This window comes from Hypanus sabinus, chromosome 22, assembly GCF_030144855.1.
Source record: "Hypanus sabinus isolate sHypSab1 chromosome 22, sHypSab1.hap1, whole genome shotgun sequence".
NCBI classification, from domain to species: domain Eukaryota; kingdom Metazoa; phylum Chordata; class Chondrichthyes; order Myliobatiformes; family Dasyatidae; genus Hypanus; species Hypanus sabinus.
Genome location: NC_082727.1, coordinates 63024280 through 63051572, shown reverse-complemented (window position 1 = coordinate 63051572; position 27293 = coordinate 63024280). Strand labels below are relative to the sequence as shown.

At 41.2% G+C, this 27293-nt stretch overlaps 1 protein-coding gene across 1 annotated transcript in view; it reads left to right on the top strand.

Annotated features, from left to right (window-relative positions):
* gfra1b (gdnf family receptor alpha 1b) overlaps positions 1–27293 on the top strand; it is a 255729-nt gene that overhangs the window by 155867 nt on the left and 72569 nt on the right. Inside the window, exon 4 of the mRNA XM_059947924.1 lies at positions 25609–25954. Coding sequence (XP_059803907.1) covers positions 25609–25954 — 346 coding nt within the window. The remainder of the gene's footprint in view (positions 1–25608; positions 25955–27293) is intronic.

The following is a 27293-nucleotide window of genomic DNA, read 5'->3' as shown; positions in this document are numbered from 1 at the left end:
ATTATCTATATGTATTATTTATTATTTTCTTTTTGACACTTTGTTGTCTTGTGCACATTGCTTGTTTGTCCATCCGGTTGGGTGCAGTGTTTCACTGATTCTATTGTGTCTTTTGTATTTACTGTGAATGCCTGCAAGAAAATGAATCTTGGGGTGTTTATGGTGACATATATGTACTTTGATAATAAATTTACTTTGAACTTAATGTGCGTCAATATCTCTGGCCCATCGTTCTTCCTGATATAATCAAATATTTTAAGTAAGAGCTAGCTAAGAAAAGAGATAGTCCCTTCAGGTGCCAAAATGGCCATCTTGGTGTGGAACCACGGGATGTGAGTAGTCTCCTGAATGAATATTTTGCATCAATATTCAGCAGAAAGAAGAGGATGGTCTTGCTTTGAATATATTTACAAAGGGTTATCTGAACTACAAGCAATCAAGTGAAAATTATTTTGGTTTTTTCCTTTGCCTCTGAATCAGAAGATAGAAGATTCAGACCAACCACAGGATTTTACATTGTACTATATTCAGGGAGCAAAGAGAAATTTAAATTGGGAAATAGATTTATTATTGTTACATGTACCAAGATACAGCGAAAAACCTTGTCTTGCATGGTCTCCATATAGATCATTTCATCACATCATTGAGGTTGTACCAGGGAAACAATACCAGAATTCAGTTATAGTTGTGGATGTACTCCATTACAGGCAGACAATAAGGTGCAAGGCCAGAACGAGGTAAATTGTGAGGCCAAGCATCCATTTTATCATGCTAAGTTAGAACATAGGTGATGCACCATCAATAACTCTCGGAGACGTGAGGCGAGATATAGGCTTTTATTTTCTGGAAGAAAGAACAAGCAGCAATTAACCACCACACTGTATCCTGGAGACTGAGGCTGGAGTGGCCAATCACCTTTATACCGGGGAGGAGCCACAGGAGCAGTCAGCGGGGGGGGGGGGGGGGGGGGTGTCCAGACAGGTATATGTAGTTCACCACGATAGGACAATAGGATATAGAAAACAATTGCAGAACAATACAGGCCCTGTGGACCACAATGCTGTGCCGAACATGCACTTCCTCTAGAAATTACTTCGGGTTACCCATAGCCCTCTATTTTTCTATGTTCCTGTGTATCTATCCTCTCTTAAAAGACCCTACTGTATCTGCCTCCACCACTGTCGCCGGCAGCCCATTCTACGCACTCACCACTCTGCACAAAAAACCTTATCCTGGATATCTCCTCTGTACCTACTTCCAAGCACCTTAAAATTGTGCCCTCTCGTGTTAGCCATTTCAGCCCCTGGAAGAGGCCTCTGACTATCCACACGATCAATGCCTCTCATCCTCTTGTACACCTCCACTGGGTCACCTCGCATCCTCCATCACTCCAAGGAGAAAAGGGTTGTTCAATAATCTTATAACAGTGGGATGGAATTTGTCCTTGAGCCTGGTGGTATGCACTTTCAGGCTTTTGTGTCTTCTACCCAATGGGATAGGTAGAAAAGAGAGCTTCCAAGGTGGATGGATGTCATCTTTTGAGAACAAGATTAAATCTACACCTTCTGAAATATCCTATGACAGTATTTGAAAAAGTTGGGAATTCCCCACCACCCTGACCAACTCCCTCATTCAATCCTCACCATCTCAAGCAGACATTATGGTAATTTATTTATTTGTAGCTTTTGGAGTCATGTTGCTAGTTTAGTAACCATGGCTGCACTTAATCATGTAATCTGTTACTTGTGAAACATTTGGAAACATCCTGAGGACAACACATTAGTCTCTATATAAATGTGAGTGCTATTTATTTTTCAAAGCAGTTAACCACCAACAGAATGGGACCAGGCCATGTGTGGGTTTGATGACTAATGATGCTAACCAATCATTTCCTTGCACAGCAGCTGAGATCAGAAACAGATTGGAAATTAAACTTGCTAGCAGCGTATTCCTTTAAAACAAATCCTGTTAGCAAGCTGTTCAAGTAAGAAGAGTTATTAGGCTTAAGCAGGCTACCTTCAGTTATACTCAAAGTTTCTGCAGGGTAAACAGGAGCTGTTGCAAATATGGATTTTGATGCAGCGTATCATGAGCCCAAAAGGAAGACGAAGCAGAATACACTGTTCCCACTAGAGTGCCCAATTACGTACAATTATAATAAATTGTTTGCCTGCTGGCCGAAGTTTATCATCAGTCATGATCAGAACAGTTCCTTCCAGGCCAGTGACAATAAATGCTGCTCAGAAACCTCATGAAGGCATCTTTAGTCTCCGGAGAGAATACAGTGCACAATTGGCATCTGACCCAGCAGGTCATAAATCAGAACCCATCTGCAAGATGGCTGTTAAAGTTGACCGTACACAGGCAGGAAGGAAATTGTTCTGAACCCAATTAATATGACGCAGTGGGTTGTCGAGGTAATTGCGTAACAGATATGAATGTTAATTATGTTGAATACTTAAATTCTGCTCTGTTTTAAGGCTTGATGGATAGTGCCAAGAAGCACATAATTTGGAATGTACACTACCCAACCCCTCCTGAACAACCTCTTTGCAACTTCAAACTAATACGTTTTCTCTGACCTGACAACAGATGCTTTTCCTGAAATATCAACTCTGCAGATGCTACCTGAGCTTCAAATGGTTTTCAGAGTTTGCTCTTTTTTTATTTCAGATGTTTTTGTCAAAGCTGACCAAACACCTTTCCCCACATCCATCAGGTTGCTGAAACCTGTTAGCTAGCAACCTTCCAGAGGCTTGCAATAATCTTGCAGTCTCTTCCTCCTTCCTAGATGCTCAACGTTTCCTTTCAACAACCTTCAGCTACTATATACACAAAAAAAATACATGAACATTTGTTAAATCTCCGGTCTTCACCATTCCTTTCATATCTAGACTTTGTGGGTGTGAAGTCACTCTCCACTTCCTCCACCCTGTTAGATTCTGATGTTTTAATCAAGGTTCTTTCAGGAGTCGGGAAAAAGGCACAAAACTTGTTGCTTCACGATCATTTTATTAAGTGTTGATAGAACAAAGAAAATTGAAATGAACAGTGAAGGGGGTCTACTAAGCAAAGAGAGAGAGAAAAAACTAAGATGGTACTGCATTGCACTGAAGCTGTTTGATACCCAAATATAAGGGAAATTCCATTCGTGTGTGGATTAGTCCATTAAAATTGAGGCCCTGATGTTTTATAGCTCAGTTGTTCCACCTGTTTGAATGAAATGATGTCCTACTGAACTGTAAACTTTAAACAGTCTGATCCATTGCAATTGTTCTCAAGGTGGCTTCTCATCTTACTATCAGTGGGGGGGGGGGGGGTGCGCTGCAGTTGGTGACTGTAACTAAACTGCTGAGACGTCCTCTTCAACCCATTAGAGATATTTAACAGAGCACTACATATGCAGGGCCCTTATCATTGTCTATGATCTCTTCCATCCATCCAGCAATCTCTTTGGCTCCCTCCCTTCAGGCAGGAGGTACCATAGCATAAGGACGAGAACTTTTGGAGGGCAAAAAGCTTCTTCCCCCAGACCTCATCACACATGAAAACCCAGTAGTGTTATACTGTTTCCTTTTAACTTGTATCATATATGAACCTTATTCTTTGTTAATTTATTTCTGATAATATTGTTTTGTGATGCATGTGAGTTATTTGAACTGTGGTGTGCACCTTGGCCTGGTGGATCATTGTTCATTTAGTAGTATACAAATGTTGTGTACAGTTGAATGACAATAAATTTGAATTTGAATGAATATCATTTTGCTCTGGTTTTGAAAATATGAAAAGGCTAGTTTTGAGATATAATGATGTTTTCAAATGCACAAAGGATTGTTTTTCAACCTACTTCACTCTTCCACCCTTTTGAAGAAACTGGGAGCAGTTTGGTTTAATCCAGGATCTTACCTTGAAATTGTTACATTCATCCTATTTGACAAGCTTATTAGTATTATTGAATAACACTGTAAATTTTACTATTGAAGTGTGTGTCCTTGACAATTCTGAAAGTATCACAGAGTTCCTTTACAAAGCTCTTCCTGTTAGGACCTGAGTTATCTATTTACAATAACTTCATTTGAGAAGTTGTTTGGGATTTACAAGACTAAAACAGCAATGCATCTCACAGTTCAAGAACTTGCCCATTAGGGATCCATGCACCATACTGATGTGTGATCTTTAATTATGAAACAAGTGCTTTGAAATTGCAACATGTATCAAATTCAATGAAAGATGTATTGTGTAGAAGAACTGAGGACATGAGTTTGCAACCTGATCCATTGAGTTCATCCAAGGTTTTCATTTTGCTCCAAATTCCAGAATTTACAGTGTCTTGGGTCTTCGGTGCAGCATCCACTAATCTGTTGTTTTCTACTCTAGTCACCGTTTCCCACCTGTCATCTGTCATACTGCTCTGCACTGATATTCTCTATAGCTTACATCTCATTCATGTTTTTGAAGGCTTTTGGGCATCTCTCTGTCTTGGATAAGACATGCTTAACTTCTGACTTACAAATTAGGATTTAGAACTGGCTTTCTGTAGAAGACAGAGAGTAGGAATGGAAAACTATTATTCTGACTGGAGGTCCACGGCCAGTGGTGTCCCACAAGGATTGGTACAGGGACCTCTGTTTTTTGGGATATGTATATCAATGATTTGGATGAAACTGTGGATGGGTTCATCAGCAAGTTTGCAGATGATAACATGATTGGTGGAGTTGTAGACATTGTAAAGGATAAGCAAACAATAAAGCGGGTTACAGATGAGTTACAGATAAGGGCAAAGATGTGGAAAATGGACGTTAAGCTGGACAAGTGTGAAATTTTACACTTTGGGAGGCCAAGCGAAAGAGAAAGTATACAGTTAATGGTAGACCCCTTAATAGCATTGAGGTAGAAAGGATCTTGGGGTTCAAATCCATAGTTCACTGAAAGTGACTACACAGTAGATTGAGTGGTAGAGAAGGCATATAACAGACTTGCCTTCATTGGTATTGGTATGATATAAGAGTGAGGAAGGCATGCTGCAGCTTATATAAAACTTCAGTCAGCCCTCATATGGAGTATTGTGTACAGTTGTGTATGAAATTGGACCATGCATCAAGTTTAATGAAAGATCTATTGTGTAGTAAAGCTGAAGACTTAAGAATTTGCTGCCTGACCCATTGCACCATTATAAGAAGGATATGGAGACTATGGAGAAGGTGCAGAAGAATTTTATCACTATGCTGCCTGGATTAGAGGGTAGGAGCAATGTGGAAAGGTCGGATTGTTCTTCCTAGAGTGCCTGATGCAGAGGAGAGACCTGATTAGAGGCTTTTAAATTTTGAGAGTCATAGACAGGGTAGACAGACAAAGTAATTTCCTCAGGGTGGAAATGTCATGCGGCGGGGAACATTCTTTTAAGGTTAGATTGGGGAAGTTTAAAGATGATGTGAAGGGAATTTCATTTTACACAGGGCATGGTAGCTGCCCGAAATAGATCACTGGGGAACTAGTGGAAGTAAGCATTTTGGTGGAGTTGAAGTTGCTTTTACACAGATACATGAAGAAAATGGAGAGATGTGGATGATACACAAGAGGAGGACATTTGATACAAATTGGCATCAGGGTTGGTACAACATTGTGGGTGGGATGCAAGTCCAGTGCTGTGCTGTTCGACTTTCTGTATATAGGGCATCAATAGCTGGAATATATCTCCATTAAGAATGGATATCAGCCAAAGGGAAACATTGCCAATGTGAATTTCTTTGTAATGTGTGAGGAAACTCTTCAACTTGCTAATGGCTTTCTGCACCTATAAAGCCCCCAACCAAGCAGAAAAAAATGAAGCAATTAAAGTTACCTTGCTTGATCCAGCTTGCACCTTGTGTACTGCTGGCTGCAATGAATGATTAACTAAAAGGAAATATAATTTTGTTAGGGAAATTAGCAGGAACTGTGCAAAGGGAGTATTATAGTGGAAGTACATACTGTATATAAAACTTAGCACCAGCTGCAGTGAATTAAATCATTTTAATGTTCCTTTATTTTTAGATTGCTGATCAAGTGGTGATAACACTTTCTTTGCTGTATTCTGCAAGTATGAAATGAACTAACTTTTGCCAAAATGTCGAAGTGAATGCTGTCATATTTATCAGCTTACGTCAGCACAATTTGTCTTGTTCATTTTTTATTCAACAAAATTGTACCTTTATAATGTACCATAAGATAAAATACAGGAACTGTAGTAGTGTATGATATCATATGGTCCATTTAATTCTATAGTTAGTGAGTAGCAACCTTCCACTGAGACTAAAAGCTTATGATGATTGCGAGTTTATGCACTTTTATTTATAAGGATGAACATTTCAAAAGACAGTGGGTGTCAAATTGACGTACTTTATTATTTGAAAGGAGGAGTACCTCTTCATATAATGACTATTATTATGGCCTGGAGCTGCTTCAACCTATGAAAAGGCTTTGCAAATAATATGAAGCATAAATGATTCCTGTCCAATCCTACTAAAATCTTTAGGTTAACGTTAGTCATTGGCAGGGACATGTTATCTTGAAATGGAAGTAATAAATTATAGATAGCAGTTTTCTAGCTGTGCTATTACCAGCTTACTATTTAGTTCTCAGAAACAGCAATGTACTTGATTGATTTGCCTCAAGACAATGATGGATAGTTTTGCTCATTGAATGTCAAATGTGTGTAAATGTATCAGTGCCTTCTATGTAGGAGCTGACACACTAAACTAGGGTGGGAGACTAAGCATCAAAGCTGTGTACACCAACAGGTTATCTGTTTACACCACTTTATAAACCTCTAGCAACATCTTGCCCAGATTTCTTCTTAACTCTCTGGAAGTATAAATTATGCTTAATTGATCAAAGGCAGGCCAATTAAAAATACCCTTAACGTATTGATTATGTGTTAAAAATGATTGGCAGCACAATGGTCCAGTGGTTAGCACAATGCTTTTCAGCACCAGCGATCACTGATTGGGGTTCATTTCCTGCCACTATCTGTAAGGAGTCTGAACAATCTCTGTGTGACCACACGGGCTTCCTCCAATTTCCTCCCACATATATCCCTGAGACATACAGATATTCAGTTGTGAGAATGCTGCGATTGCACTGGAAGTATGGTGACACTTGTGGGCACATTCTCAGACTATGTTGGGTTGTTAAGGCAAACGGCACATTTCTCTGTGTTTTGATGTACATGTGACAAATTAAGCTAACCTTTAAAATAGTTAAAAATAGCCCAAGTGCATATTTGGATGAGACCATTTCAGTTCTTCAGAAAGTTATTGGAATAGTTCTTGCTGATCCTTACTCTTCCGATGGAATTAACTCCCCTGATACTCCTGTGCACATGCATACCTGTCCCAAATGTGGAGAGCCATTCCTGCCGACTTAAAGCATCCCAAAGTTAAAGGATGTGGGTAGAGCAACGGTGGAGGAATGAGGAACGCTTCAGCTTTAGAATCACAATTCCACTCCTCACTTTGTTGTCTGTAAAAAGGCATCAGTAATTTTCAGGCTTCCGCTGACAGTTGAAATTTTTAAAACTTCTTGAAATTGAAATGAATAATTAAAATCCCTGAAAGTTATTTGTTAAAAAAAACTATTAACAGCAAAGATCTAAAACACATACCTAATTAAAGCATTAAATAAAATGAGGCTGCAAGGTGGCATAGTGTTTAGGATAACACTCTCACAGTTCCAGCAAGCCGGGTGCAGATCTGTTGCTGTCTGTTAGGAGTTTGTGCATTCTCCCTGTGGCTGTGTGAGTTTCCTCCAGGTTCTCTGGTTTCCTCCCACAGTCCAAAGGTGTGCAAGTTAGTAGATTAATTGGTCACATAGGTGAAAGTAGGTGGTGTGAGCTTGTTAGGCTGATAGGGTCTGTTACCAAGCCGTATCTCTAAAAAAAATTTTTTAAAGGGTAAAATCATTTTTAAAGATCCATCCTTCTGGCCACTAAATCCAAGGACCCCAAACCCTTCTATCCTGCTGTTATCAGGCTTGTGAGAAGGCCCCTCATGTACTAGAGATGAATTTATCACCCCCAATCTAACTTGTTGTGGCCCTTGTATCACATTTGCTTGCTTACACTGCATTTTGCATTTTGTTTTCCTTTCACTACCTCAATGAACTTACTTATGGAATGATCTGCTTGGCTGGTACGCATGATTTTTCATCAGATTTTCATACGTGTGACAACAATTCTAATTCTAACACTTCCTTTGTTTGAGATGTATCTCCACTCTACCACCCGCAATAATCTATCTAAAAATCTGTTGAAAATCATCAAAATATATTGCATTTTATTCTTTGTAAAACTGGCTGTGTTTGCTTTGCTCAATTTTACCAGGTTTCAGCTTCAAACCGACTGAATAAATAAAAGCATTGCCCAAAAATGGTTCCAAGGAGCATCCTTCACTATGTGTTTCTGGAATGAACAGATTTGATAACTTGGTTTATTATTGTCACCTGTACCAATCTACAGTGGAAAATCTTGCTTTGCACATCCTCCATACAGATCAATTCATTACAATAGTGTATTGAGGTGGGACAAGGTAAAACAATAACAGAATGCAGAATGAAGTGCTGCATTTACAGAGGAAAATCCAGAGAAGGAGTGAGGTCATAATGAGGTTGAATCCATCTTATCATACTAGGAAAGATTCTATTAGCAAGTAGGAAGCTGTCCTTGAGCCTGCTGGCACGTGCTCTCAGGCCTTTGTATGTGAGAGAAGAGAGAATGTGCGGACTCGGTGGAATACCTGATTACGCTGGCTGCTCTACTGACCACCGAGAAATATAGATCAAGTCCATGGAGGAGAGGTTGGTTTCACTGATAGGCTGAGCCATGTCTACAACTCTTGCAGTCAAGGGCAGAACAATTGCCATATCAAGCCAAGCTAATAGGATGCTTCCTATGGTTTATCAATGAAAATTGCTGAATGTCAAAGAGGGAGATGCCAAATTTTTTTTAGACTCCTGAGAAAGTAGAGGCACTGGTGAGCTTTCTTAGCCATGGTGTGTACATGGTTGGACCAGGACAGGCTATTGGTGATGTTCACTCCCACAAACTTGAAATTCTTAACCAACTTGACCTCAACACCATTGATGTAAACAGGAGCATGCACCCCACACCCTTTCCTGAAGTCAATGACCAACTCTTGCTTTGTTGACACTGAGGGAAAGGTTGTTGTCATTTTAATGATGATGAAATGTGATTTAATCATAGAATCATTGAACTGTAGAAATTTACACAGGAAGTGGTCATTCAAGCCCGTCACATCAGAAGGTTGATCTTAATTTCCTACAGGGTTATGGCTTTTCAGCAGCTTAAGAATTACTTAAAGGGAGCTTTCTTGAGGATGACTTAGGCAATAAAAATACAACTCATATAACACTTCAATTTAATTACTTACATAAGCACAAGAGATTCTGCGGATGCTGAAAATCCAGAGCAACATACACAAGATGCTGGAGGAACTCAGCAGGTTAGGTGGCATCAATGGAGATGAATAAGCAGTCAATGTGTTGGGTTGAGATCCTTCATCAGGAATTAATAATTATTTATTTAGTTTCTTGCGGTTCCCTGCCACCCTCAAGATAAAAAGAAGACATCAGCTGATACCTGTTCTGTACCAAGTACCCTTTACCCCCTCTGATCTACTTCCCTTTCACCCATGTCCTTCCCACTGACCTGGGACTGATCTACAACCCCACTTGTACCCTGTTGCTCAAAATAGAAATACTGAGTATGAAAGAAAATTGAATTTACAGCAAAAAGTGGAAATTGAATTTTGCAAGTAGAAATCCTCACGTTTTAACATGGTAATGTTCTATCAGCCATTTTGTTTCTTTTAAATAAGTTGTTGTCCCTTTTGAAGACATAAACACAGACATCAAGCAACACATTAAGCAGCTTCCAGTAAAAGCACTAAAATTAACTTCTTGTCTTAAATCTCTATAATCCTGCATGATGGACTCTTGTTATGTTTTGTTAAATCTTTGTATCTTGAGTTGGTTATTAATAAAAAAAAGGCTGAATAGATTTTTTTTCATCTTGTAATTCAATGCATAAGAAACCATTTATATGAGCAGCCAAGAGTATCCTCAAGAGTCCGTGCACACATTGAATGTAATTTTTACCATGTCAACTGGAAGAGACAAAGACGCTTAGAGATTTAATTACAAGAGCCATGACCTTGTTTTATCTGATTTAATACAAAATTCTAGTGAGATTATTGGATTGGAACATAAATTTGAAAAATGGTAATATTAAATGGAGCTCTGTAGTGACAGTAAGATCTGTAGTATTATAGCTTTTGCTGTAGCAGCAGTTTGCAGTTTGCCTTTACCTGCTGGCGGACGATAGCACTGGTAGAAAGAAGTGCAATTAATCTTGTATATGCACGGTAAGGAAGCATACTGCTGATTCATTGGAATGCTGCTGAATAACAGAAACACCCAAAGGTACCAATTAAATCTACCAGCACTTTATTGCAGTTTTCTTGAATAAATAACATAGAGGGTATATATATTTATATGTGTGTGTGTGTGTGTGTGTGTGTGTGTGTGTGTGTGTGTGTGTGTGTGTGTGCGCGCGCGCCAGGAAATTGGGTCGATTTGCCCAGTTTTAATGTGCAATTAAATACTTTTTTATTCACAGAAAAGCAAACTTGTTGGCAAAGGGGCATGTATTAAAGGATCCATATTTGGACATTATTGTTTTCACCACAGCTTCTGTCTGGCTTGTTTTTCTGTAGTCTTAGACAACATTCCTCAGTATAAACAGCACCTCCAACGTTCATGTCATCTGCATTCATACTAATCACAGTCAAATTATTGATTTAGATCAGCAACACAAAGAACCTCACTACTGATCCCTGCAGGACCTCACTGGTCACAGAATTCAATCAAAAGCATGCTGCCATCACCAGCTTTGCCTCCCATCAGTGGGCCAATTTTGGATCCACTTAGCTAGCTCATCTCAGATCTCATGTGCCTTAACTTTCTGAATCAGTCTATCCTAGGATTTTATCAAGTGCCTTACTAAAGTCAATATAGACAACATCTACTACCTTATTATCGTCAACCTTCATAGCTATCTTCTTAAAAATCTCACATCAAATTAGTGAGTTAGGATCTCCCTCCACACAAAGCTATGCTGATTATTCCTAATCAGCCACTCCCTTTGCAAGTGTACATTAATCCTATCCCTGGGAATTTTCTCCAATAATTCCTTACCACTGACATAAGGGTCACCTGGCATCTCCCTCCTGCTCTTCCTCAATAAAGGAACAGTATCAGCAATCCTCCAATCTTCTGGTATAACATCTGTGGCTAGCGTATGTATAAAAGTCAGTCAGAACCTGCAATCTCCTCCCTTGCAACCTGGAATAGATCTCATTCAGCTTTGGGAATCAGAATCAGAATCAGGTTTATTATCACCTGCATCTATCGTGATATTTGTTCATTTCAACAGTTCAATGCAATACATGATAATATAGAAATAAAATAAAATAAATAACTAAGTTAATTCGTTACAGTAAATACTATATCTGTATTGAATAGATTAAAAATAGTGCAGAAAAAGAAACAATATATATTAAACAAGCGTGAGGTGGTGGTCATGGGTTTAATGTCCATTTAGCAATCACATGGCAGAGGGAAAGAAGCCGTTCCTGAATTGCTGAATGTGTGCCTTCAGGATTCTGTACCTCCTTCCTGATGGCAACAATGAGAGAACGGCACGTCCTGGGTGATGAGGGTCCTTAATAATAGATGTCACCTTTATCAGACACCAGTCCTTGAAGGTGCCTTGTACCCAAGTGGAAGCTTGTACCCAAGATGGAGCTGACTAATTTTACAACTTTCTGTAGTTTCATTTGGTCCTCTGCAGTTACCTACCCATACCAGTGATGCAGCCTGTCAGAATGCTCTCTATGGTACATCTATAGAAGTTCTCGAGTGTTTCAGTTGACAAACTAAATCTCTTCCAGCTCCTAGTGAAATACAGCTGCTGTTTTGCCTTCTTTGTAGCTGGGACCAGGTTAAATCTTCAGAGATCTTGATACCCAGGAACTTGAAATTGCTCACTCTCTCCACTTCTGATCCTTCTATGAGGATTGGCATGGGCTCCTTTGTCTTACCCTTCCTGAAGTCCACAATCGGCTCTTTTCTTACTGACGCTGAGTACCAGGTTGTTGCTGTGACACTACTTAAATAGCTAGTATATCTTGCTCCTGTACGCCTTCTCATTTCTAGCTGAGATTCTACCAACAATAGTTGTATCATCGGCAATTTACAGATGATATTTGAGCTATACCTAGCCACACAGTCATGGGTATAGAGGGAGTTGAGCGGTGGGCTGAGCACAAACGTCTGAAGTGCACCAGGGAGATATTATCATCAATCCACACAGTTGTGATCTTCCTGTTAGGAAGTCGAGGATTCATTTGCAGAGGGAGGTACAGAGGCCCAGGTTCTGTATCTTATTGATCAGGACTGTGGGAATGATGGTGTTAAACACTGGGTTACAGTCAACGAACAGCATCCTGACATAGGTGTTTGTATCATGCAGGTGATCCAAGGCCATGGGAAGAGCCACTGAGATTGCATCTGCCGTAGACCTATTGTGGTGATAGGCAAATTGAAGTGGGTCCAGGTCCTTGGTGGGCCAGGAGCCATGGCCAACCTCACAAAGCATTTCATTACCATAGATGTGAATGCTACTGGAGAATAGTCATTAAGTAGCCCACACTACTTTCCTTAGGCATTGGTATAATTGATGCCATTTGAAACAGATCTGATAAGCATAATTAGGACAACACTGTGCTCCAAGAAGGGGTGATCACAAGCTATACACCTCCACCACTACTTCTGAGGAACTTCTTGCAGTCTATAGCGTGTGTCACTTTCTACTTCTTAAGACTGACCTACTACAGATTATCCATGTACCCCCTCCCAGAACTCACTGTCCTCCATGTCCTTCTTGGTGAATATAGAGAAATATTTGTCAATGACCTCACCCACATTGACTGCCACCACCCTTAGGGGACATATTCTTTTCCTTACTACTTTCCTACTTTTGCTTTCTGTGTAAGCTTATTTGCCAAGGATATTTCATGATTCCATTTTGCCCTCTGAATTTCTTAAGAGTAAACTCTGCCTTTTCTTTTATAGGACTGTATATTGTTCTAAAAACAAATTGTGGATACATTTAAAAAATCTGGCCCATGTAAGCCCCTTGCACAAAGGCAGTTCCAGTCAATATTGGTAAAGTTAAAATCTCCCACTGCTCCAACCCTGTACCTGTTCTCCTAATTCCCATTGACTATTAAAAGGCTTATATGTACAACCAGCAAGGTGATAGCCCCACTCTTACTCCCAAGCTCTAAGCATATGGCCTCATTGAATAAACCGTAAGGAATATCATTTCTAAGTATTGCCATTATTGATTTTTTCTTAGAGAAACAGCACAGTAACAAGCCCACAAAACCCAATTACACATGTGACCAATTAACCGACTAACCCAAAGTCTTTGGACTGTGGGAGGAAACCAGAGCACCCAGAGGAAACCCATGCTGTCACGGGTAGAATGTACAAGCTCTTTACAGACAACAGCAAGAATTGAACTCAAGTTGCTAGCTCTGTAATAGCATTACACTAACCATTACACTACCATGCTGTCCTAATTCACCCCAGTCAGAAATGCAACTATCCCTCCTCTTTTGCATTCCTCTTTGTCATGCCTAAAACTTCTATACACCAGAAAATGAAGCTAACAGTTCTATCCTTCCCTCAACTATGTTTCCATGCTTACAATACACTGTACTATGGAGAGCATTCTAACTGGCAGCATCACTGTCTGGTATGGAGAGGACACTATGCAGGAGCAGAAAGAGCTACAGAAAGTTGTGAATTCAGTCAGCTCCATCATGGGCACTAGCCTCCCCAACATCCACAAATTCTTCGAGGAGTGATCCTTCAAAAAGGAGGCAACCATCCCCATCATCCAGGTCCCGCCTTGTTCACATTGCAACTGTCAGGAAGGAGGTACAGGAGTCTGAAGCCACACAGTCGACATTTCAGGAATAGCTTCTTCCCTTCTGCCATCAGATTTCTGAATGGACATTGAACCCATGAACCCACCTCACTATTTTTTTGGTAATTTTTGCACTGCTTATTTAACTTTTTAAATATATATATATATAAAACTGTAATTTACTGTTTCTATTACTATGCATTGCATTGTACTGCTGCCACATAACAACAAATTTCATGATGTATGCCAGTGATACTAAACCTGATTCTGATTCTCGTTCTGCTCTCATCATAATTCTACGTGTTGCTCCTTGCTTTAAGCTCAGCTGAGTACCTGCAAAGCTTCTTGTGTGACTGTAAAATGCATTTGAGCCTGTTAGACCCTTCCATGCTCCTTAATCTGCCTCTGGATTTGATTTATCCTCTACATTTTTGTCTTGATTCTCTGCACTGACAATTTATTTCCTACCCTCACTGTCAAATTATTTGAAACTTCCCTGAGTAATGTGAGCAAACTTGTGTGCAAAGATATTGACTACCCCCCCCCCAACCAGTTTATGCTAGTTTATGCTCAGCCCATTCTTCGTGAACAGGTCCTTCCCGCCCTAAAATCAGTTGCAAATCCCTAAGTAACGTCCTCCTTCATCAGCTCTTCAGCCTTACATTCATTCATCCTACCCTCCTATTTCTGCCCTTGTTAGCACAGCACAGAGAGTAATCCTGAGATTATGGACCTGGAAGTACTGGTTTTTAACTGATGTTTAATTCTCTAAATTCACTCTGCAGAACCTCATCCCTCTATCATCGGTATCAATGTGTGATTTCAGACTGTTCTCTCTCTCCCTTCAGAATGTCTGTACCCAGTCTGAGACATCCCTGCCTTTGACATCAGGAAGGCAACATACGCTCTGGAGTTTCATTCTCAGCCAGAAAAGCACCATTCTATTCCCCTCACTATCAAATCTCCTGCCACTGCTGCTCGTCTGTAGATTTCCCTCCCTTGCAGTGCTTCAGAATCAATCCCAATGCCACTGCAGCTTTAGAACATAGCAGATAGAACTGCACAGTGTAGGCCCACAATGATGCTGTCCCTCCCACATAGCCCTTCATTTTTCTTTTATCTATATACTGATCTCTGTCCCTTAAAAGTGCCTGATATTCTGCCTCTACCACCACTCCTGGCAGTGCATTCCATACACTGTCTAAAACAACAATCTCTAACATCAGTTCAGTTTCAGTGTTTTGTCATTTAGAAACCACAAATGCAAAGCAGTTAAAAAATGAGACAACATTCCTCCAGAATGATATCACAAAAGCACACGACAAAACAGACTACACCAGAAAATCCACATAACATTTGGCAATCCCCAAATCCAGAGTCCAGAGAGGCTGCTGCGTATTAATATCGCGCTACTATCTTAGCGCATTCCCCAGAAAGGAGCTCCAAATCCACCAGACAAAACAAGACTACCCAGACACACCAAGTCAGGAGACCAACTCTACCACCCAACAAACCAAAAACTAAAGCTACAAGACCTACACAAAACCACATAGTTACTTATAGTTATAGTTAACATATAGTTACAACAGTGCAGACTATACCATAATTGATAAAAAAAAAGAAAGACCATGGGCACAATAAAAATAGTTCAAAGATATTAAAAGACTGTAAGTTCGAAAGAAACCACCACACAGTTTCCACAAGTCCTCAGGGTCCCGATAGACTTGTCTTCACACACGTGCGGCAGGAGGGATGAAATCCCCCGCTATGGAATTCCAAGGAGCCGCCAGACTCAGCCTCGCAGACGGAGTGAAAGCGCTCTGACCACAGTGGACTCCGAGTCCATCGAACCTCTGAGCCTCCGACCATCCGCTCTGGCACAGCCTCTCTGAGCACCATCCTCTGCCGAGTGCACTACAACGCCTCTGCCAACGGCCACCGGCAACGCGACCCCGTGGACTGGGGGCCTGTTCTTCTCAGCAGAGACCCAGACCTCACAACAGCAGCAGCAAGAAGACCTTCCTGGAGATTTCCAGATGTTTGTCCATGCTCCCACGTCCCTATTCTTCCCTCCAGTGACCTTAAAATGATGGCCCTTCATATTAGTCATTCCCATTATAGGAAATATACGTTGTCTGGCCTCTCAATCTATTCCTCTTATCAGCTTGTACACCTCTATCAAGTTTTCTCTCATTCTCCTACACTCCAACGAGAAAAGCCCAGCTTGTTCACCTTTTCTTCAAATGAATTCTGCAGATGCTGTAAATTCAAAGCAACACACACAAAATGCTGGAGGAACTCAGTCTGTCAGCAGCATCTATGGAAATGAATTAACAGTCGATGTTTCGGCCCTAGACCCTTCTTCAGTATTCCAATCTATCTATCACACGAATACACTAATATACCTATTCTAATAAACCAATATACCTATTTGAGTGAGTTAGGACCAGAGCAGTTTCCTGCACTGTCTGCACTTGACAACTCTTCCTGGTAGTCACCTATCTTTCTATACCTGCAGCAGGCATGACCAACTTGCTAAACATAATATCTGTAACTTCTTCCACATCCCAGATTCTCCGCAGGAATTCCCAACATAGCTCCAACATATGCAAACTTTGTCACATCAGCTTGGAGAATATTTTTCCAGTTTAGTCATATTGTTAGAGTCAGCAATCCCTCCGTACCAGATCACTCCATGAAATTGTCAGTGTTCAATGATAAAACAATGTTTCCAAACATAATAACTAAATAAAGCAAGAGAAACTTGAAATATTATAAGCGCAGTAACTTGCTAACATGCGACCAGTCGAGTGTGATAATATGTGCCAGGTGCAGGATGTGACAGGTACTCCAGGAGGTTTGTAAGTTTAGTGTCCTTGCTTATTTTGTACATCTCATTCAGGGCCAATACTAGCGGAGTCAGAGAAGACAATCCTCTTGGTCACACAAATTGCTGAATCCCTTTGAGGAGTAAATACATATTGATTTTATTTCTGATTTTGAAAATTTGCTGTTTTGAAAGAAAACTGAAGCCTCTATCTATCAAAACCACGTAACAACCTGCTGAGTTTCCTAAACAGTATGGGGCATCTCCAATCTGTTGATTTGGGAGTCAAAGAATATAAAGTCACAGGATTGGAGGGTAGGAATGCCATTAGCTGTGCTACCACATTGAAGATCTGTCCAACTGACACCATTCCCTTGAAAGGTGTTCCACCTCAAATCCTTATTCAACAGCATTAAAGGTAATTGATATGAAAATGAAAGGCAACACATACAAAACACAGAAACATAGAAAACCTACAGCACAACACAGGCTCTTCGGCCCACAAAGCTGTGCCGAACATGTCCCTACCTAAGAAATTACCTAGGGTTACCCTTAGCTATCTATTTTTCTAAGCTCCATGTACCTATCAAGAAGTCTCTTAAAACACCCTATCGTTTCTGCCCCCACCACCATTGCCAGCAGCCATTCCATACACTCACCACTTTGCGTAAAATACTTACCCGTGATGTCTCCTCTGTACCTACTTCCAAGCACCTTAAAACGGTGTCCTCTCATGTTAGCCATTTCAGCCCTGGGAAAAAGCCTCTGACTATCCACACAATCAATGCCTCTCATCAATGCATCTCACCTGTATCAGGTCACCTCTCATCCTCTGACACTCCAAGGAGAAAAGGCCAAGTTTACTCAATCTATTCTCATAAGGCATGCTCCCCAATCCAGGCAACATCCTTGTAAATCTCCTCTGCACCCTTTCTATAGTTCCCACATCCTTCCTGTAGTGAGGTGACCAGAACTAAGCACAGTACTCCAAGTGGGGTCTGACCTGGCGTAAGACTGAGATAGGACATAGATGTTTCATTCAGTCCTATTGATGGGTCTTGACCTGTAATGTCAAAGGTTTATTCCTCTTCAATGATGCTACCTGACTTGCTGTGTTTCTCCAGTATTTTGTATATGTTGCTTAAGATTTCCAGCGTCTGCAGAATCTCGTGTGTGTGTGTATATATGTGTGTATGTGATGAGAAAAGTCAACTGTTTCATCCTTCATAGACACTGACTGACCTGCTGAATATTTCCAATATTTTCCATTTTTATATTTATAACCGTATAACAATTACAGCACGGAAACAGGCCATCTCGGCCCTTCTAGTCTGTGCCGATGCTTACTCTCACCTCGTCCCACTGGCCCGCACTCAGTCCATAACCCTCCATTCCTCTCCTGTCCATATACCTATCCAATTTTACTTTAAATGACAATCTGAACCTGCCTCTACCACTTCTACTGGAAGCTCATTCCACACAGCTACCACTCTCTGAGTAAAGAAATTCCCCCTCGTGTTACCCTTAAACTTTTGTCCCCTAACTCTCAAATCATGTCCTCATGTTTGAATCTCATTTGAATTTATGCCTTTCCTCGATGTACCTGAATACTGAATCTGCTCCCACTGTGCCTGTAGCCATCATATTCTAGATCAACGTAACTTCTTACCAATCTTTAGCACCAGATAATCTACTGCGGGAATTCAACTGGTCCAGCTGTATTGTTAGGAGGGAATGAAATTCAGATTCGTGTTCAGTTTATTGTCATTTAGAAACCACAAATGCAATGCAGTTAAAAAATGAGACAACGTTCCTCCAGAATGATATCACAAAAGCATATGACAAAACAGACTACACCAGAAAATCCACATAATGTTTGGCAATCCCCAAATCCAGAGTCCGGAGAGGCTGCTGCGTAATAATATCGTGCTACCATCTTAGCGTGTTCCCTGGAAATGAGCTCCAAACCCACCAGACAAAACAAGACCAAAAACTAAAGCTACAAGACCTGCACAAAACCACATAGTTACAACATATAGTTACAACAGTGCAAACAATAGCATAATTGATAAAAAAAAACAGACCGTGGGCACAGAAAAATAGTCCAAAGATGTTAAAAGACTATAAGTTTGAAAGAAACCACTGGTTCCACAAGTCCTCAGGGTCCCGATTTGACTCATCATCCCACACCAACGGCAGAAGGGAATACCCCCGCAATGGACTTCCACAGCACCGTCCGACTCAGCCTCGCAGACGCAGCACACAGTGAAAGCTCCGTCGAACCCAGCCTCGCAGACGTAGCACACTCATCGGCAACGCGACCCCAAGGACTGGGGGACTGTTCTTCCCAGCAGAGACCCAGACCTCACAGCAGCAGCAGTAACAAAGAAGGTCTTCCTGGAGATTTCCAGATGTTCCTCCGTGCTCCCACATCCGTTTTCAATCAATTATGATTGTGCACGGCACCCCGCTTCACAAATGACAGATAATCAGCTCCGGAGTGGACACTGCAAGCTGCGTCGTGCCGCCATCTTGGACCACTCCACATTGTCGACATCTTGGGTCAAAAGCACTAAGTCCTCATGCAGAGCTTTGACAATTCCATTCACCCCATGGGCACTGCACAGTCTGTTGTGTTCCTCCAGCAAACTCCCCTAGATTCGCACATTTGCACTCTGTTGTATCTCTTCTTTCCAGATATTTTGCTGATTAATCTTAAATCTATATGCAGAACAAAAAAATACTGCAGATGCTAGAAATCTGAAATAAAATTAGAAAATGCTGCAAGTATTCAGCAGGTCAAGCAGCATCGGTGGGTGAAGAAATAGAGTTAAACTGAGATCAAGGATCCTTCATCAATGCTGGAAAAGTGTGGAACAACTGATGTTTACCTTTTGGAGAGGAGGAGGAGACACGGTATATGTCATAGGCTCCAGAGTGATCAATGTTGCAATTGCTTTTAAAATTGCCAGAAGAGAAAGAAAAACAAATTGAAACAGAAAGATGGAGCCATGACTGTGGTGAAAGAAAAGCAGATAAAGGGGTGGTTTACCTGAAACTGTTAAACTCAGTTTTAAATGCTTTTGGCTGTGCTGCGCTCAGAAAGGTAACAAGCAGCTGCTCATCACGCCTACAATGCGCATTTCTGGAACACTAAAAAGCCAGAAGCAGAGAGGTCGGAGTAGAATGGAACAGAGAGATAAAGTGTCAGGTGAACCAAAGAGGTACAGTCATTCAGGAATGTGAATTCACCGCTGATAGAAATTACAAATGGACAAAAAAGTAACATTTATAATTTAAAGCAAGATCTTTACCATTACAATGAAGTCAAGAAGGCCAGTGAGGAGTGTGGAAGTTCATTCTGTGACCGGCACATTTAGAAATGAGATGCCAGTGTGGTGAGGCTACTACACAGGAGCACCAGCATATCAAACAATACAAGCAGTATGCAGGAGACAGAACAGAGATATTCCACACTCAGCAGATTGAATCAAATCTGTTTGGTTGTGAATGGTACTGTACTATTAAGCAGCTACTGGGAGGAATTGGCTCCAAGGAAATCCCCATCCTCAATGACAGGCATTCTGAAATATGTCCAGGAATATGTTACCAAATGAACAATCCATCTTGACCTCCTCTTGAGATCCCCAGCATCACAGAAGCTAGTTTTCAGTCAATTTGATTCACCCCACAGGATTTCAAGAAGCAGCTGAGAACAGCAAGAAGAGCACATTCAAACTGTAATCCTGAAGACCTGCACTCCACAATCTGTCATGCTTCTTGTTTAGCTTTTCCAACCAGTTCAGCACTTACCAGACAATGGGGGAAAATTGCCAGGAGACGAACAATGCATAAAAACCAGGACAGATCCAATCTGGCTGTCAATCCATTCTAATCATAAGTGATGTGATGTAAAGTGTCAAAAGCAGACTTATCAAATTGTATTAACATATCAACAACATTCCAGCCAAAGGCAAGTTTAAGCTTAGCCAGCCCCAGCTGGCTGGACTTCTTGTCACAGCATTGATCCAGTGGTAGACCAAGGATCGGAACTCCAGAGCTGAGACAAAGTGACTGAGCTCTGATAAGATTAAAATCAATGGGCAACCCAGAGAGAACACTGCAATGATTGGAGTCATGTTTTACTGTAACAATGGCATTTTGGGCATGCCATAATGAACTCACAAACTCACATCATATTTATTTATTTATTTAGGGGTTCAGCATGGAATAGGCCCTTCCAGCCCTTTGAGACATGCTGCCCAGGACAACCCCTGATTTAACCCGAGGACAATTTGCAATGAACCATTTAACCTACTAACCAGTATGCTTCTGAACTGTGAGAGGGAATTGGGGGACCCGGAAGAAATCCATGCATTCAAGGAAATGATGTACAAACAGCTTACAGAGGATGCCAGGACTGAACTCCGAACTTTGACAGCCTGAGCTGTAGTGATGGCATGCTAACTTCTACAGTATCATGGCTAGGAGGAAGTATAATGAACTTAGAGACTCACATCATGCCTGCCTTCACCCAATTATCTGTAGGTAGAGACAAACACATGTGCATCCCTTGACTTGTCAGGGATGATTAAGCTAAAGAGGCTATTGTTCATGAAACATTGATAGCAATAGGCAGTCTACAGCCAGACTGTGAGACTAGTCCCAAGTCAGGGATGAGGCTGTCAAGTGGCTATTGTTTTGAAGTTTTAATGCATTATTTGCTTCTTTCCAAACAAAAACAGATAGCTGTCAAATCTCACAATCAGAAATTCCAAAGCTTCAAGAAAGTGAAACACACATTGTTTGTCAGGACAAACACTTTAATTTCCCCGTGGAAACCAGCCAGTAAGCACAAGACAGCTCTGTATTCTGACTAATGTGAAAACTTCATGCATGGTATAAAATTCCCATAAAGGACCAAGCCTCCAGTTTCACCTTTACACACCATGAATGTTTAACTGGTCACGTAGATGCAACAATTTTCAAATGCTGTCTCCAGACTTTTCATCTGAGAATAGAACAACCAGTAATGAAAAAATTGGGAGTATGGTGGGGTGGTCTGTATGATACACCTCCTTCACTTAATCAATGGCCCTGGCATAACCAATGTAAATTTCAGATGGGCCTCTGTATGCAAGTCTGTAATAGGCTGCCATGATATATAAATCAGAATCCTCCAACTATCCTTCAGTTTTATGAGAACCTGCATGTTTCAGCTCATCACATGCACAGGGCTTCTTCTTGGGCAGATCCACAGGATCAAAAGTGACCTTCTTTCATCGTGTTTCTGTGGATGCTGATGAATCCAGTGGAACTCTAGACCTTTCCATCGTTGGGGCAGCGATTGGCTGTCGAGTTGTTTGTTAGATGTGCTCTATCCGCCATTTATACAGTCCATCTGCAGACTACCTGCCCCTCCACCTATCATCCACAAAGCTGTCAATTCTGTCATCCAGATCATTAACATATGACGTGAGAATTAATGGACCCCACAGAGAGCCGTGTGGAACACTAGTCACTGGCAGCCAGCCAGAATAGTCTGCCTTTATTCCCTTTCTTTGCCTTTGGCCAGTCAGCCGATCTGCTATCCATATGAGTACATTTCCTGCAATACCAAGGGCTCTAATCTATTTGCAGCATCTTGTCAATGTCCTTCTGAAAATCCAAAATGTTCAGATGCATTTGATTACAAATGTTCCTTCTCTATTGTAAATGGCCCTAGGCCAGGCATTTCCCAAGTGGCGGTCAAAATGTTGTATTTCTTTCAAAGAAGCTTTGAGCACATTCTTGATGTTTCCCCCGTGCGCTCCTGGAAATCACACTCTAAATGGCATGTATTTCAGGAGTCTTGTGTCAGCATCAACAATGTGGCCTGCCCAGTTCTCTCACTGTATCTGGGATTTCAAAGTTGGGAATGTTGACTTGGCAGAGGATACTGTTGTGTGTTCACTTGTGTGTTGTGTGTTCCAGTGAACCTGAGGAACGTTGAAAAGACAGTATAAGTCCCTCATCACTTTCTATAGGTGCACAATTAAAAGCATCCCATCTGGCTGCATCACTGCCTGGTATGGGATCTGCACTTCCCTCAGTCACAGGACCCTACAGAGAGTGGTGCGGACAGCCAGCGCATCCATAGGTGTGAACTTCCCACTATTCAGGATATTTACAAGGACAGGTGTGTAAAAAGGGCCCGTATGGTCATTGGGGACCCAAGTCACCCCAACCACAAACTGTTCCAGCTGCTACCATCTGGGAAATGATACCACAGCATAAAAGCCAGGACCAACAGGCTCTGGGACAGCTTCTTCCACCAGGCCATCAGACTCATTAATTTATGTTGACACATTAGTTCTAATGAATGAAAAAATTCTGCAGTCCTTTAAAATATCCCTGTCTGCTAGCTAGTGATTTAATCCAAGCAAAGGTCTGTGCCAAAAACATGGATTCACAAAATTAATCACAATCATAGGAGTGTAGTGAAGCTTCACTTTACCCTCATTATTTTTGAATGATGACATTCAATTATAAATGTTAACCTGAATGGAAGCCATTGGTAATCAGCACATTGCAATGACAGTTTAAACATAGTCTTGGAATCTAAGTGTCTCGAGCATGCGGCAGGGTTCCACAGACCCTTCGGTTAATGGTAGGGGTCTACGGCATAAAAATGGTTGGGAGCCCCTGGTGTGGAGCAAGCCTGGTGCTGTACATGTTTTGTCTAGTGCTTTATCAATGCTATACAGTATTTTCTGGCATCGTGAACTTTTCAGTACAATATGAGCCTCTCGATTCACCATGGACTATCTCAAACCTTGCTGCAAAATGAGGAGGGTTAGGTCATAAAAAAACTCAGTGCTACAGAAATGCCATCAGAAGCTCTAAATTTCTCCTCCCTGGGAGACAAAGGATACACCAAGAAGACGGGCTACACCTGGGAAAACTTGAAAGACTGGCAGAATACAGATTGATTCTGGAGAGCTGCTGTCAGTGGCCTATGCCCCTGTAGGGGTGGTGGGCTTATAAAGAAGAGCATGAGCTGCTCAGCTTGGCCTGTATTTCCAAACGTTTGTCCTTCACAAAGCATACATGAGTGGATGGATTCAATCTAGCCAGTAGCAAGGACAAGGAGCAAAGGAATATTTTAATACTGAAAGCATCTACAGAACAGAACATTTCCACTCATCACAGAGCTCAGTGTTGGATGATCATCTTTGTGGTCATTGCTAACAGCAAATTATCTGCAACAGCATGAAAACCAACTTCATTCACATCTTTAGAAAACTATCACATTACGGATAATGGAATGGTGTGAAATACAGGGAGAATTGCAACATATAACAAAATTAGCTCCTGTACCTATGGAGTGGCATCTGAGACAGGCTCATGGTCTTGTGCTGCCGTAGCCCATCCACTTCAGAAATGCTCTCCTGTACACCACTATTGTTATTTGAATAACACGGTTATTTGAGTATTGTCACCTCCATGTCAGTTTGAACCAGTCTGGTCAATCTCCTCTGACCTCCCTCATTAACAAGGCATTTTGCTACAGAACTACCACTCATTGGATTTTTCTTTGTTTTTCGCACCATACATTGTAAACTTTAGAGACTGTTGTGCATGAAAATCTCAGTAGATCAGCAGTTTCTGGGATACTTAAGTTACCCCATCTACAGCCACCAATCATTCCACAGTCAAAGTCACTAAGATCAGATTTCCTCCCTGCTCTGAGCAACTGAGCCTCTTGACCATGCCTGCATATCTTCATGTATTGAGATGCTGCCACTTGATTGGCAGATTAGGTATTTGCTTTACCAAGCAAGTATACACGTGTACCTAATTAGGTGGCCATTAGTATGTAAGTTTTCTACAGTTAATATTTTATTTTAAAAAGTAACAAAAGACATCCTGCTGGTGCTGGAAATCCAGAACAAAAAACACAAAATGTTGGAGGAACTCAGTCAGGCAGTATCAATGGAAAGGAATGAATATATATATTATATATTTATTACATGCATATTATATATTACTAAAATATAAATATACATATATAATGAGTAAATACATATATTACACAGTACTATACAAAAATTTTAGGCACATATATATAGTTAAGATGTCCAAGACTTTTGCACCGTCATGTATTTGTCAATGTGGAACGGAGAGCGAGTTTGTAGATCTGGTAGGAGCAAAGCATGTCGGGAATGACAAAGGTGGATCCCTGTGGGAGGGACGTGGGACAGGTGGCCGAGGAGTGCCAGGGATGGGCTGTGGTGTGGATGCAGACACACCCAGCCCTGAGTCACCAGGCAAGGTCATTTGATTCCAATTGATTTATTGATCATTACAGAATGTCTCTCTGGTTCTTCCTGCTCTCTCCACTCTCCCTTCCTCTTTTCCCAACCCTGATTCCCCTCTCTCCCTTCCCACTCCCAGTCCACAGCAGAGACCCGTGTCAGAATCAGGTTTATCATCACTCACATATGTCATGAAATTTGTTTTTTTTTCTTTGTAAGTTCTCCCCGAGTGCTGTGGTTTCCTCCCACAGTCCAAAGATATAGCAGTTAGTAGGCTAATTGGTCATGGGAAGTTGTCCCATGATTATGCTGGGATTAACTAGGTGGGCTGCTGGATGGTAGAACTCATTGAGCCGGAAGGGCTTGCTGTATCTCTAAATAAGTAAATAAAATAAAATAAACAAGTATGTCATAACATTTTTTTGTTGCTCTAGGTGCAGAACCGATAGGCTCAAAGGGGAACAGCTGTTTGGATGCTGCCAAAGCCTGCAACTTAAACGACAATTGCAAAAAATTCCGATCGATGTACATTTCGCCCTGCACCGCCCGAGTCTCTGCATCAGAGATCTGCAACCGAAGAAAATGCCACAGAGCCCTCCGACAGTTTTTTGATCGTGTCCCTGCAAAGTATACCTATGGAATGCTGTTCTGCTCCTGCAGGGATACCGCATGCACAGAACGGAGGCGGCAGACGATCGTGCCTATTTGTTCCTACCAGGACAAAGAAAAGCCAAATTGTCTGTCTTTGGCCACTATGTGCAAGACAAATTACATCTGCAGGTAAGATACCAGTTGGCAGAGGAGTGATTAATGAAAGCACAGAGTGAACTTTACAGCTGCTGAAATCACCAGGCTTTGGTTGCAGAATTTCCACCAGGGTATTGAGGAACTGGGGAAACCTGACAGCTAGAGCTGAATAATAGAAGCCTGTTTCTTGTTGTAGTTCCAGTAGAATAGCTGATAACTGAAACAAATTATCTCGGGGTTTGTATCAGACGTAGAGGAATACGGACTGCAGTCTGTGGGAAAAGCTAAAAATTGTATATATTCCGTAAAGCTTAGCTTCTGTTGCATAATTCGGCTTTACTCCATGGACTTTATTATAATTCTCAGTGTCCTCAATTATATATTGCAATAACACAGATGGTATAAAACTCCAGCAATTGCATTCCGTGTCCCACTAAGGAATGAAGTTATAAACTATTTGTTGATAATTTGTTCCTGTTGGGGTTTGTAACAACATACTGAGCTCTCTCATTTAATCTCTTTTCAGTGAGGGAAAAATTGATCTGGTTTCAATGTGTTGGGAAGATTACAAATATGTTCTTTACGAATGCATTAACCAGTACACATTGACTGAAGTCCTTATTCGCCCTTAGACTGCAGATTAGGTAGTGTTCTCTTCACCTGTCATGTCAAACATGTATCAGCTAACCTTCACCAGTCTCCCAGAGCTTCTTAGCAGTCCCAGTAAGGTTAGTATGTCAGTATACTTCCGAGACATGGACAACCTGCAGCAGGCATTTCAATGCAATTGAAAATATCACCTACAAGTTCATTGGAACTTAGGTGTGAATTCATGCTAGCTTCCCCTGCCAGGCCGACATCTCCAGTGGCTGCCTATCACCAGATTCCCAAAATAGAGACACTGCTTCATCCTCAGTTATGGGAAGAGCTGATGAGGAGGAAAGAGAAAAGGATTTTAAGGAAGCACTCCAAGTGTCCTCGAAGAAATGCTGCATTCTGCTGATTTTGAGAAAGTACTGGCTCATGATTCAGGGGATCATTCTGGACAAGAACCTTAAGACCAGACCTTGGAGGAGCATACTGATCATGCGTAAGTTGTAGAAGGAGAGAGCCGCCTCCGAACTGCCCATTCCCCTGTGCTGTGGCACCTCTTGCCCCATCTGCAGAAGAGTCGACACTTAACGTAGATATCTCTGAATCTATAAAACTGGGTCAGAAAAGCAAGTGCTCCTCAGGGATTGCTTAAGAACAAGGAAGTGACAATTCCATCTGGAAATTCAATTTTACCTTTATTAAGTATTATATTGGAGTTTACAAACATAAATAATTGCTTTCATATGCTCCCAATTATTCAATCTCTTGTACATGCAGG